Source organism: Eublepharis macularius, chromosome 6 (assembly GCF_028583425.1).
Source record: "Eublepharis macularius isolate TG4126 chromosome 6, MPM_Emac_v1.0, whole genome shotgun sequence".
Lineage (NCBI taxonomy): Eukaryota > Metazoa > Chordata > Lepidosauria > Squamata > Eublepharidae > Eublepharis > Eublepharis macularius.
The window spans coordinates 54,124,405-54,137,515 of record NC_072795.1 but is presented as its reverse complement, the minus strand read 5'-3'; the positions used below and the strand labels follow the sequence as shown (position 1 = coordinate 54,137,515).

The following is a 13,111-nucleotide window of genomic DNA, read 5'->3' as shown; positions in this document are numbered from 1 at the left end:
AGTAAGGGCATAAATCAGCTTCTGTTGCCCTTAGATACTGCCACATCTGATTGACAATACCACAGATGCTAAGAAGGAGGGCTATTTTCAAACAAAAAAAGATGCTAAAGAGGCAACTCATTGCCTCAGAGTTTGAGGCCTCCATGCAGTCTCAAACATTTGGGGAAGTATGTCTTTCAAGAATAGCTTTCAAGCCCCTATTCATGCTCAAATGTTTGTCCATGAGCATGCCATACATTCATTTCCTACATGGCAAGTTTTGCAATGGCTGTACAAATGATAATAAGCATCGATGGATAGAAATGTACCTCAAATACAATTATGAAGCCAAGACGGATTGCCAGTAGATGCCAGTGAACTAGTGAATATTTGCCACTCTGTTCCCGATATGCTCGGTATCTGTAAAGATAAGAGCTATACATTCCAAGGTATGATAGCCACCCACTGGGCAGCACAGCAGTCAATGCTTCCAGCAATCTTTCACTGCTTCTCTTAAAGCATTCCTTATAAAGCAGCACTGAACTAATATAGACATCAGAAAGAAAAATAGAATTAAGCTCCAGCTGTCAGATTGATGCAATGGCTCCATGAACATAGTTACGAATATGGCAAGAATTAGAGAGAAAGGTCAGGTTCCATGGCTGCAGTGCTATGCACACTTACCTGGGAGTAAGCCTCACTGAACACAGTAAAATTTATTTCTAGATATGTTTGCACAGGACTGCACATCTTACTGTATTTGTTTTAAGCTCCTTGTGGAATCTACACTATGTTAAGCACTTTGCATATGAGGATGAGACACCATACCAGATGTACCTGCCCATTAATACATTCATTATTACTTCCCCATAAAAAGAGATGACAAGTGCCGTTCCCTGTGTTACAGGTCAAGATCCTCCCCTAAAAAGACCAACGACCCAAATTCTCCAACTACCTCATCTTCCAAAGGAACTTACTTAGTATTCCAAATAGAATAATTATTTCCTATAAGCCATTTTGAGATCCTACCTTTACAACAATTCTTGAAGCAGTGGAAGCTATTCTTAGCCAATAGACCTAACACCAAAAAGAAGAATATTCTACCTGCAGGTAGCATTGTTCTCCAAGACAAATGATTTGGGGGCATAGGCCAAGGTGAAATCAACATAACCCTGCAGATTGCTGGCACGAGTGTACTGGTAATACAGCCGAGGGAGGAAGTCACAGGTGAACGCAATCAGGAACGCCTGAAATAGGAGGAGCAAATCAACGTCTCACTTGCCAGCACTGCTTCGAGTTGTAAATAAGTTGTCTTATTCCAAATTTTGGTGAAGTATACATGCATTAATTGTATTTCTGTAAGTCTCAGTGAGAGCATCTCTAAGGATTTCAAGATCCAACAATAATTCTTATGCTCAGTTGAAACTAAATCTGCATCCAGGCCTTTGTGACTATTAGGTGGGAAGCAAGATTTCTCCCTTTTCCAACAGTCTTACCAACTGCAACCTTTATCTCAGAATTTGTAATGACATCTTACCAACTCCCACTCCGACCAGAAATAATTTTGTTAAACTATTGGCAAGATACTCCGATCCCGAACGTAAGAAAAATCTTGATAGCCCATTTGCTAGCTGCAGCTAAATCAGCAATCGCTGCAGCATGGAAAAACAAAAAGAGTCCTACCATTTCAAATTGGTTATTGAGAGTCTGGGACCAGTTTATTTTGGCTAAGCTTACTGACTGTAAGCTGAAATGTCTGTCTATAGGTCAAAATTTATTGAGCTTATTCCAAATCTTGATGAAGTATACATGCGTTAATTGTATTTGTGCAAATCGCAGTGAGAGCATCTCTAAGCATTTCAAGATCCAACAATCCTAGAATTTTTAACTAAAGACGAATGTGCAAAACAGCTACTTAGACCTAGAAACTATTTTCATGTACTGCTCACCATCTAGAATAAGTTTGCCTCAGAAAAAGCAAGCAATGAACATACAGTCAAGTCATAAACATTCACAAGGAAAACAAAAATGACAAAGACAGTAAAGATCTCCCCAAACTGCAGGATCTTCATTGTAAGGCTCTGCTCTGAAGGTTTCCCTTTGACCCTAGTACTGCTTACATTGCTGATAACTGCCAGGTGCGTGATGACCTCCAGGATATTGAACCAGATGCCAATGCCTTGGGCCCGCTCCACAACTGGCCGCCGATATACACAGACAAACTTCTGGGCATCCAAGCGTATTTCCACCCAGTTGTTGAGTAAGGCAAAGAGAGGAGCCAATGGACAAGCAGCCACAAAGATGGTGATGAAGCCAAACTGCAGCACTAAGGGAGAAAGAAGAAAACAGAGTTGTACATACTTGTAACCATTGTTCATTGAGTTCTTCTGTGCAGGCACACATGGGACTGCACCTGCACAGGCCTACTGACCGGAGAAATTCTTCAATGCTCCTTAAAAGCTCCATTAGGGGCCACTTCTCTCAAGTCACATAGAGATCCATTTCCCCACCTAAACGGGCACGTGACTAGCCAAGAGTAGCGTCCCCTTCCCTCAGTTCTCCTGAGTTGCCACGACCCAAAACTGGACCTAGCCAGGGAGTTCACAGTGAGGCAGGAGGGAGGGATATGTGCCTGCACAGAAGAACTCAATGAACAATAGTTACAGGTATGTACAACCCTGTTTTCATCGTCATTCTTCTGTGCAGTCCCATAAGGGAGATTACCAAGCTACACAGAATAAGGAGGCAGGGTGAATCTCTCCAACTCAATTTTATTACATTAACATTCAAGCATCACTGCAACATGCAAGTAAAGAAGAAGAAAAAACACTTATAAGCTGTACCACAGCAACAGTAAAAACTAAAATTGATAACATCAAATATCCAGAACCAATGCAGTTAAGTTGCATTAATCATCATCAACAACAACCAACAAACAACAATGAGCAATAAGCTCAATACAGTACCACCCAATGAGAGCATAACTTAAGTTACAAACTTTTAAACGTCCTTTCTTTTTTCACATAAACAGATTGCATAACAGCCCTTGCAACTGTCACATCCTGTGTTGTATTTATGTCAATTGGGTGTGATCTGATTATTCCTGTTGAACTATTGAAGAATCTACCTGTGGAACATCCACTTTGCATGGTTTCATTTCTGAGACATCCTGTACCTTTAAGAATCTACTCATGTAAATTCATTTACTGGACACTCAAAGTATACAAGAAAACATGGAGCATATTGTACTTTGTTGTACATATTTTGTTTGCAGAAGGGACCTGCCTGTGGTAATTGTGTTATGCATGATTTATTGTAACCTTTAAAAGCTTTGGAGCGTAATGCCATTGTAAATACCTGTGATATAGAGTTTATGGAACAACCTTTAATTTTTGTTCCTCCCGTGTATTTCTCATTTCGTCACACACAGTATTTATGTCAATGGCATAATGTCATACAAAAGTGTCAGCAAAAACCATGTTGCTGCTCTAGAAATGTGTCCAATAGGAACACCCTCGAGAAAAACAATGGATATTGGACTCCGGCATATCTGCACGCCTTTTTGATGGCACTAACAATCCACCTTGAGATGGTTTGAGAAGACACCTTTTCCCCTTTATTTGATCCCCCAAAACACACAAATTGGAGCTTGTACAAAAATCCTTTGTTCTATCTAAATAAAAAGATAATGCTCTTTTAAAATCCAAAGAACGCAGTGCTCTTTCTCCTTTAGCCCTTGTGTCAGGAAAGAATACTGGCAATGAGACATCTTGTGATAGATGAACGGTGATAGAACCTTTGGCAAAAATTGAAGGCTTGGCCTGAGCAACATCCTGTTATTATGAAATTTCAAAAATGGAGGATCAGCTCTAAGTACTGCCAATTCACTCGCTCTCCTGGCTGAAGTGATGGCCCCAAGGAAAGCTACCTTCAAGGACAGAAGCTCCAAGGAACAAGTTGCCAAAGGCTCAAAAGGAGGCAACATGAGATGTGCCAATACAAGCGATCAGGACCACTGGGGAATCGGAGGTGATACTGGAAGGTAAAGTTTAAACATCCCCTTAAGAAATTGGCGGGATTTCAGATGCGAGAAAATAATTTTGCCATCAACGTGCACATGAAAAGCAGAGATGGTTGCCAAGTGTACTTTTAGAGATTTTATCATCAGACCCTGAGATTTTAACTCACAGAGGTAATAAAAAATTACAGGCAAATGGCAATCCATAGCAGTGACCCCTTTAATTTGTGCCCACACAGTAAAATGTTTCCACTTGGCCGTGAAAGACCTCCTGGTCGATAGTCTCCTGGCATTTAAAAGGTCGTGTTGCACCTGCACTGAGAAATCAAAAGATGGGGGCGAATGCGCCACGCCGTCAGGTGCAGGGTATTGGGATAGTGATGGAGCAGTGTCACATAGGAGAACATCTAGCATCTGTGGAAATGTAATTTAAGACCATTTGGACAGGTCAGGTAGTCGGGGTAACCACACTTTTCTGGGCCAGAAAGGGGTTATCAGAATACAATTGGTGTTGTCCTTCTCTATTTTGCAAAGCACCTTTGCAATGAGGGGAATTGGAGGGAACATGTAGTGCAACCTGTTCATCCATGCAATTTGGAAGGCATCCCCAATAGACAGAGGGTCACCTCCTGTCCTGGATCAAAACACTGGTGCATTGGCATGTGTTGATGTTGCAAAGACATCTGTTTCTGGGACTCCCCAAAGATCAAAAATAGAGAACAGATAAGCATCGTTCAGGGACCTCTCATGATTTGGCACTAGTACCCTGCTGAGCACATCTACCTTGGAATTGTCTGAAGCCACAATGTGGATAGAATGCATGGACACATTGTTGGTAATTGCCCAATTCCACATAGTCATGACTTCCTTGCAGAGGGTCAGGGATGCAATGCCTCCTTGCTTGTTCAAACAATACACGGCCGTGGTATTGTCTGTTTGGACTAATACATTCTTGTTTTGGAGTATAGCTGTGAATGGAACAAGAGCAAAGTGGATGGCTCTTAGTTCTAACACATTAATATTTAGTGCCTGTTCCCTTTCAGACCACACATCTTGAATAAACATAGAACCAGAGTAAGCACCCCAACCTCAGGATGACGCATCAGTGGTTAAAATAAAATCGTGACTCGAATCACCAACGGGCGTGCCCTTGAATAAATTTCTGTCATCAGTCCACCACTGTAGGGACCTGAGCACTGGTCTGGGTATGGAAAATTTAACCGCTGGGCCCTCTCATTCCTTGCCTTCAGGGGGAAATTCTGACAGATCTCACATGCTGTAATGTTGTATCCTTCATCCAAGCACATGAGGCAGAGGTCATGCTCATCCGTGTGGGTCATTTTTGTACTGCACTCTGAACAATGCTTGAAAAGTGCTCTGTAAGCCATACTGAGGGAAGATAAATCTTTACCTCAGAAGGTAGTCAAACAAGCTGGGTCGAATACTCACCACTACCAGAGACAGACGAGGCCAAATTGGAAGCCATAAACAAAGTCAAAGCCAGTCCAAGATCAAAGCCAGAAAAAGACAATCAACAGTGAAAGCAAAAGGAGATTGTAAGCAAAGTTCTTGTGGTGGCTAGAAGAGAACTGAGGGAAAGGGTCGCTTCTCTCAGCTAGTCATGTGCCCATTTTGGCAGGAAAATGGGTCTCTACATGACTTGAGAGAAGCGGCACTTAACAGAGCTTTTAGGAAGCACTGAAGAATTTCTCCAGTTGGTAGGTCTGTGCATGTGCAGTCCCATGTAAGACTGTACAGAAGAACGATGATGAACTAAATGTTAACTTCCATGACAAGAGATGAAGGTGAGAACCCTGGAACAGAAAATAAGGATGGTTCACCTTGGAATTTTACAACCAAAAACAGGAAATACTCCATATTGGCACACTATTTTGACCTGGATAAAGCTGATTGCATTATATCTCAACACAATTCAACGGCCAAACTAGATATGAAAACTGATTTGCGGATGGATCTCCTATGGTTTCTCTTAGAAACCGTCCACCTGTGGACTGTGTAAGGTTCAGGGGCATCCATACCCCCGCCTTTAGCAGCTCCCTTAACCATCACACCCTTTTTTGAGCTGCTTGGGCTTGCAGAGACTCAGAACTGGAGAGAGAAAGGGGTTTGCAGCACTTGGTTCCTTATCCTCTTTGCTGAGTCTCTCCTGCTCAGCCACCTTCTCACTGGTCTACTTCTAAGTAGACATGGGCACGAACGGGAAAAAAACCCCGAACAAGCTGTTCATTGTTCGTTACCATCCATGAACAATGAACAACGAACAGTAACGAACATGACCCTGTTCACAAACATGTTCATTTAGAATGGAGCCTCACAAACGGCTTGTTCGCGAACAGACGAATGGGCTATTCATGGGTTTTTTCCGTTCGTAATGCTGTTCGTGCCCACGTCTACTTCTAAGTCCCTTATGAGGCTATTGCAGCAGGCTGCACATGCTCAATCAATTCCCCTGAAGTTTAGCATGAACTAGCAGTCTCCTGAGACCTCAGGGAAATCTTGGGCTGCACCTGCTACCTCTTTCTTGTCCCATTGCCTTGGTGGGGATAAACTGCCAGCAGCTGTCGGCAGTGATTGAAGTGTGCCTATACTGCCATTACTTCTTTTGTAGCATTCCTCCTCCTTGTTACTATTGTCCTGGCTGGCATGGCAGCTGTTCGGTGTGGTTTAACTGGGGTTGTAAAGGCCTGTACTGTGTTGCTCCTGTTAAAGCATTTCTCCATGTTGTCACTGTTCTGGTGGGTTTCCAAGTGGGCTTCCTGTGACTCCTGAGTAAGTCAGGGGCAGCTCTGGCAATGAAGAGTGTGCCAGTTTCAAGAAATGTTGATTTATACTTAAGAATCATTCTGTTTCAGGACCAGGAGATTTCTCTTATCCTTGGGTTACAGCCTAATTACATACTTCATATTCTCCCAGTGGCTGACCATGATGTTCATAAATCAGTCCTTAATCATGTTTGGGATTGGGGGAGGGAAGACCATGGCAATTCATTATTGATTTTCCTTTTGCAGGTAAAGTTGCTGGGTTGTATTCTATCACTGCTTAAGCAAGTATGGAACATTTGATTGATAGCTTCACACTCAGCCCTAACATAATAAGTTAAACTTTTAAAAATCACTCTGTTTTTTTGATAGCTACAGTGCACCAATTAGATGTTCCCAGTGAACTTTCCACAATTACTTGCATCTTTTGCTTCCCCAGATGACTCATACCCATTTCCAGGTATTCAGCAAAGAGCCCTTCATATGGCAGTAGTTCATAATCTCTCTCCCAGCATGGATTCATAAGGCCTTCTGGATCCTCCTTACTCCACCTGTTTGTTGAGTGAAGATTCCGCCTATGCCACCAAGTTTTCACCTTCCTAGAGAGAGCAGAGGGACACAGTTATTAGAAGATCAAGGTTTTTTTCCTTTTTCAATTAATAGACTGCACAAGGAATGCCAAAATAGCACCACAAGACAAAATTATATTTGGCCCCAGATCTCCAACATCTTATGTAATTGCTCTGCAATTTCAGTACAAATCTGCGAGTTACTTCCCAGCTGGTGGTTATAGCCAGACTGGACTCTCCTCTGTGAGGCATCTTGCTATTTAGCCTCCATGTTTGAGAGGCCACCAGCTGCCCATAGATGGATGCTCACCTAAAGAGCTGGTGCACCTCTTAGTATGGTGCAGTATGACATCTTGTATAGATCTAGTTGCTATATTTATAGGGGAATGCAAAGAGTACTACTCCTTGGGAAGCCAATCTACAAATGTTCAGGTAAATCAAGGCGGGGGGGGGGGCTCTTGTATCAAAGTTCCCTTAAGGAGCTCAGCTCTTGAATTTAGGTAGCAGGCTGCTAAACGGAGTTAAAGTGTTTAGCTGCAAATGCTAGAAGCCTTCAAACTAAGGTTGGAAAACTGGAGTTCCATTACATATAGTAGGCATTTCAGTACTCTTAACAGGAGATGGCAAACAAGGGAGGGACAGCTATCCCTGGAAAAAAGCTATATAAAGAGTGCATAGAATCTCATCAACTAGACATTTTTAGATTATCCCCAAACAATTAACATAAAGTCCAAAAGGTCATAGTGTGCAGATATCCAGCCATCTGCAAACTTCGCGGAGCAGGGCTTTTCTACTTCCCCAACCTGAGCCTGCCCCCTCATTCCAGTTTTTTCCTGGGGTTTAGTTCCGGTGAGGAGGTCAAGGAAGGCAGACACCCAGAGAGATCTGAGAGACACCACAGCTAATTTGCTGTAGTGGGAGAGCTTCCCACCTGACTATCTGCCTGGATCAAAGGACAGATTGTGAGTTTATCCCATCAGCATTCCTTTTTTTTTAAATTAATTTTTTTTAAAAAAGGAACAGTATTAATGCCATCAGCATTCCTAAGATTTCTTTCGCGGGGGGCTTTATTGCTGAGATGGAGGTTTTGGCATTCAGGTCCCTGCCTTAGCTGTCGGAATCGGGGACATTTATCTCTTCTCAGAGCTATGCTGGAGCCTATTAAAGGACACTAACCTTTCCGCTCCTCATTTCTTGATTTTAGAAGAAACTAATTAATTCAATAACGAAGAGAAATTTTCTCTAAAACAATGTGATAACATACTTTTGGGAGAAAGCCTTTTTTTTCAGGAGACTGTAAAAGACGCTTGAATAAATTTTCTTTTTCCAACTTCTTGGAAGATTTAGAGACCTGGAAAGTAAAAAGTCTAAATACTGAACTCTTTTTCAAGATTTATTATTGTGGATTTGGATATTTTTAGAGGAAAAAATATGTTTGGGATTATTAGAAGAAAAAGTGAAGCTGGGAAACTTTTATGGTTTTGACTAATGAAGATAAGAAATGTTTGGACTTTGCAAATGTTTTCTTTGGCTATGGCAACAGGACTAATATAAATTAAAATTGAAAGAGAGATGGTTGCCATAGTGAAAGGAAAAAAAATTCCTGGCTAGAGAATCTTAGACTCTTACTGCCACCTCCTGGCAATTACAGAATATTTACAAAGAATGACCACTATAAAAAAAACTCAGCGTGGATCCCTAGATCTTCCAGAAATGGAACAGTTTCAGAAATATTTCCAGCAAATAGCTGATAAGATGGATGAGTTGGGGAAGAATTTGGGAGGGAAAATGGACTCTCTTGAGAAACAAATAGATTAAAGGATTGTTGCTTTGAGAGATCAAATGACAGCGCAAGTTCAAAAATTAGACCAATCCATGAAACAAGTGTCTGAAGAAGTTAATCGAATCAACGAGAAGGTTGGGATAATAAAAAACAAAGTAGATTCTTATTATATACAGATGGAAAAACAATTGGATATCTTTGCACTGTTATAAATGTGAGAAAAAGATTTTGCTTTAAGGTTCAGATCCATTTCAGAAGAAAATGGTGAGGACATCACAGATAAAATGACTGTGGCTTGGCGGAGTTTTTGGATTGGGATCAGGAAGCAGTGCAAACGGAAATTGTCGAAGTGTATAACTCTAAATTTGCCAAAACGAGGAAGGTCCCAAGGGATGTACTGGTCTATTTTGTAAGGAGAAGGGTGAAGGAGCAAATTTTACAACAGCATTATATCAAAAAATTAACAATTGGTAGTGACCAGATTATTGTTTTAAAAGAAATTCCCATGTGATTTTTACGCAAACACAAGGATGATAGCTTCCTGGTGGAAAAACTAAAACAGAAAAACATTGCTTTTCAATGGGATACTCCAGAGGGTATGATCTTTACATTTCAAGGACTAGGATTTAGGCTGAACTTGGTACATAAAGCCAAAGACGTTCTGGAAAAACACAGAAATTTGGATGACATTCCGACAAAAAGTTCAACAGAAGCATCAACAGGGCAACAATTGGACCAAAGCAAGGAGGAGGAGGAAGTGGGGGCTCATATTTAATTCTGTTTTCCCTACCTTCCCATATATATTCCTCTGATTTTTCCCCATTTTATTAACTTTAAAAATCTAGTGGCATTATGGATTACAAAAGTTTAACATGGAATATTAATGGGGCAAATTCAGCCCCCAAAAGCAAGAAAATATTTCACTATTTGAAGAACCTAAAACACGATATGATTTGTTTGCAAGAAACCCATATTAGAAAAAAAGATATAAAATTTCTGACTTATAATGTTCTGGCTGAAGAATTTATAGAAGAAGATACCAAAAAGAAGAATGGAATTGCTTTGTATATTAAACCACACTTAAAGCCTAAATTGATATTGAGAGATGAGCATGGAAGACATGTGATGGTAGAAATCGACTTACAGGAGTCAAAAATGTTGGTGGTGGGACTCTATGCTGCAAATGAGAATAACACTGGATTTTACAAAAAAATGGGGAATGTTTAACAGATTTAGCGTATGAAAACTGTTGCTTGATGGGGGACTGGAATGGAGTGATTGACCCGAAGATAGATAGATACTCTGAGAAACATATTAAGACACTTCAGCGTAAACTGCCCAAAGCTTTCTTTGATTTAATAGACAATTTGGGTTTGATTGATTTGTGGAGACAGAAAAACGGCAATGCAAGAGAGTATACCTTTTTTCAGAAAGACATAGATCTCTCTCAAGAATAGATATGATTTTTTGACATCAAGAGACATTGCCACTAGAGTGGTTAAAATAGAGGTCCTACACAAGACCTTCTCAGATCATAATCCTGCATCTATGACTTATAGGGAGAAATGAGGTACCTTTAGGTGGAGATTAAATGAAGCTGTGTTACAAAATGAAAGGATTATTAAAGACTGTAAAATAAATTAAAAGAATTTTTTGAATTAAATCTAAATAAAGGCACAGAAATGAGAATGGTCTGGGATGCAAGTAAAGCATTTATTAGAGGTTATCTAATCCAACATAATGCTCAACCGAAGAAAAAGAATCAAGGGAAAAAGCAACATCTTCTGGAGCAGATAAAAAGCAAAGAGGAAGAACTAAAGAGAGCTCCTGGAAAAACAAACATATTGCAACATATTAAGATCTTACAACAACAACTATCAATGTTAATGTCAAGAGAAATTGAAATAGAATTATTCCAAACAAAGAACATTTGAATATGCAAATAAGCCAGGAAAATGGTTGGCATATAAAGAGAAAGATACTGAAAATACAAGAGGTGGACAAGGTATTAACAGATACTTCAGATATACAAAAGGCATTCTATCAATATTACTCAAATCTGTATAAGAGTTGTGATGTATTAGTGGAAAAAGTAGATGAATATATTAATAACCAGAAATTACCCAAGATCACAGAACAAAGACAAATTACGAATGGACCTATAACAGTAAGAGAAGTGGGAGACATTATAAAAAAGAGTAAGTTGGGGAAAGCACCTGTACCAGATGGACTCCCAAGTAGTTACTATAAGTGTTTTGAGGATGAACTCCTCCAGCCTTTACAAAAGATGATGAACGGTAAAATGCTGGAAACGTGGAAGGAAGCCAACATAACAGTTATACCAAAAGAAAGTCAAAACCAGACATTGACAAGAAATTACAGGCCAATATCATTATTAAACAATGACTATAAGCTGTTTGCAACGATTTTGGTGGGAAGACTTAAAAGTATCCTACAGGACATTATTCATGAAGACCAAAGTGGATTTTTACCTAAGAGGCAGCTGAAGGACAATGTGAGAATAGTATTGGATAAACTGGAGCACATGGGAAAACATAATGAAAGACAAGCCACTTTGATCTTCCTAGATGCTAAGAAGGCCTTTGATAATTTAAATTGGAAAATTTTTGTTTAAGATCCTAGAAGATATGCATTTTGGAGACAATTTTATAACATGGACTAAGTCAATCTATACATCCCAGACAGCATGGATAGTCGTTAATGCAGAGTTAACCAAACCATGTGGAATACAAAGAGGTACAAGACAAGGTTGCCCATTGTCACCCTTGTTATTTATACTGGTACTTGAAGTTCTGAACAGGGGCATAAGACAAGATTAGAGAATTCAAAGTTTAAAGGAGAAACAGGAGAATTATAAGTTAAGAGCCTTGCGGATGATTTGCTGTTGGTTTTGGAGGACTCTTTAAAGGGAATTGAACCCTTAATGACAAGATTGAAAGAATTTGGTGTAGTGGCTGGTTTTAAGGTTAATAAACAGAAGACCAAAGTGTTAACTAAAAATATGAAAATACAGGACCAAATGAAATTGGAGAGCAAAGCAGGGTTTAAAATCGAGAAAAAGGTAAAATTACTTTTTCAAATATGAACGGTATGTTATTCCAAAATAATTATATTAAGACTTGGAATGAAATTAAAAGGGATATGTTAAGATGGGATAAGATTCAATTATCATTGTTGGGAAGAATAGCTACAATTAAAATGAATGTTTTACCTAGAATGTTATCCCTATTTCAGACAATTCCAGTATTTAAGCAATGGCAGAAGGATATATCGAGATTTATATAGCAAGGCAAAAAACCAAGGGTTAAACTTAAGGTTCTACAGGATATAAAGGAAAGAGGAGGTTTGAGTCTACCAGATTTGAGATTATATTTTGTGCCCAACTGTTTGGTTTGGATGAAGGAATGGATAATGTTAAAAAATAGAAGACTATTGGACCTTGAAAGGCACAACTTAAAATTTGGGTGGCATGGGCATCTATGGTATGACAAAGTTAAGGCCAATGCAGAGTTTAATAATCATTATGTAAGGTGTGCCATTTTGAGAGTATGGAATAAATACAAATCTAGGTTTTGTTTGAAAACACCTCTTTGGTTGTCATTGCAAGAAGCTCATTTTAGAAGGGAAATGGTGAGTCCAACTAAATAGTTAACTTATCACGACTTGTTGGAATTTTCTCAAGGTCAAGTTAAAATTAAATCAAGAGAGGATTTAGCAGCAGAAGGGCATGCTTGCCAGTGGTTTCCCTATATGCAAATCTCGGAGAGATTTAAACGAGACAAGGGTCAATATGACCTTGAGCAATCTAAAACTGAATTTGAAATTGCACTGTGTACAAATGATGAACATGTTATTTTTAAAATGTATAAATTTTTGTTGAGGCTTGAGACATAAGAAGAGCAAATAAAGGAATATATGATTAAATGAGCAAATAATTGTGGACACGACATATTAATGGAGC

The 13,111-nt window shown here is 39.6% G+C and overlaps 1 protein-coding gene across 1 annotated transcript in view; it reads right to left on the bottom strand.

Moving 5' to 3' along the window:
• The window catches only part of ANO7 (anoctamin 7), a 60,520-nt gene that overhangs the window by 2,640 nt on the left and 44,769 nt on the right, over window positions 1-13,111 (bottom strand). The window contains exons 16-19 of the mRNA XM_054983788.1: window positions 7,228-7,376; window positions 2,100-2,305; window positions 1,084-1,226; window positions 309-399 (exon numbers count right to left, since the gene is read on the bottom strand). Of these exons, the coding sequence (XP_054839763.1) occupies window positions 309-399; window positions 1,084-1,226; window positions 2,100-2,305; window positions 7,228-7,376 (589 nt within the window). The remainder of the gene's footprint in view (window positions 1-308; window positions 400-1,083; window positions 1,227-2,099; window positions 2,306-7,227; window positions 7,377-13,111) is intronic.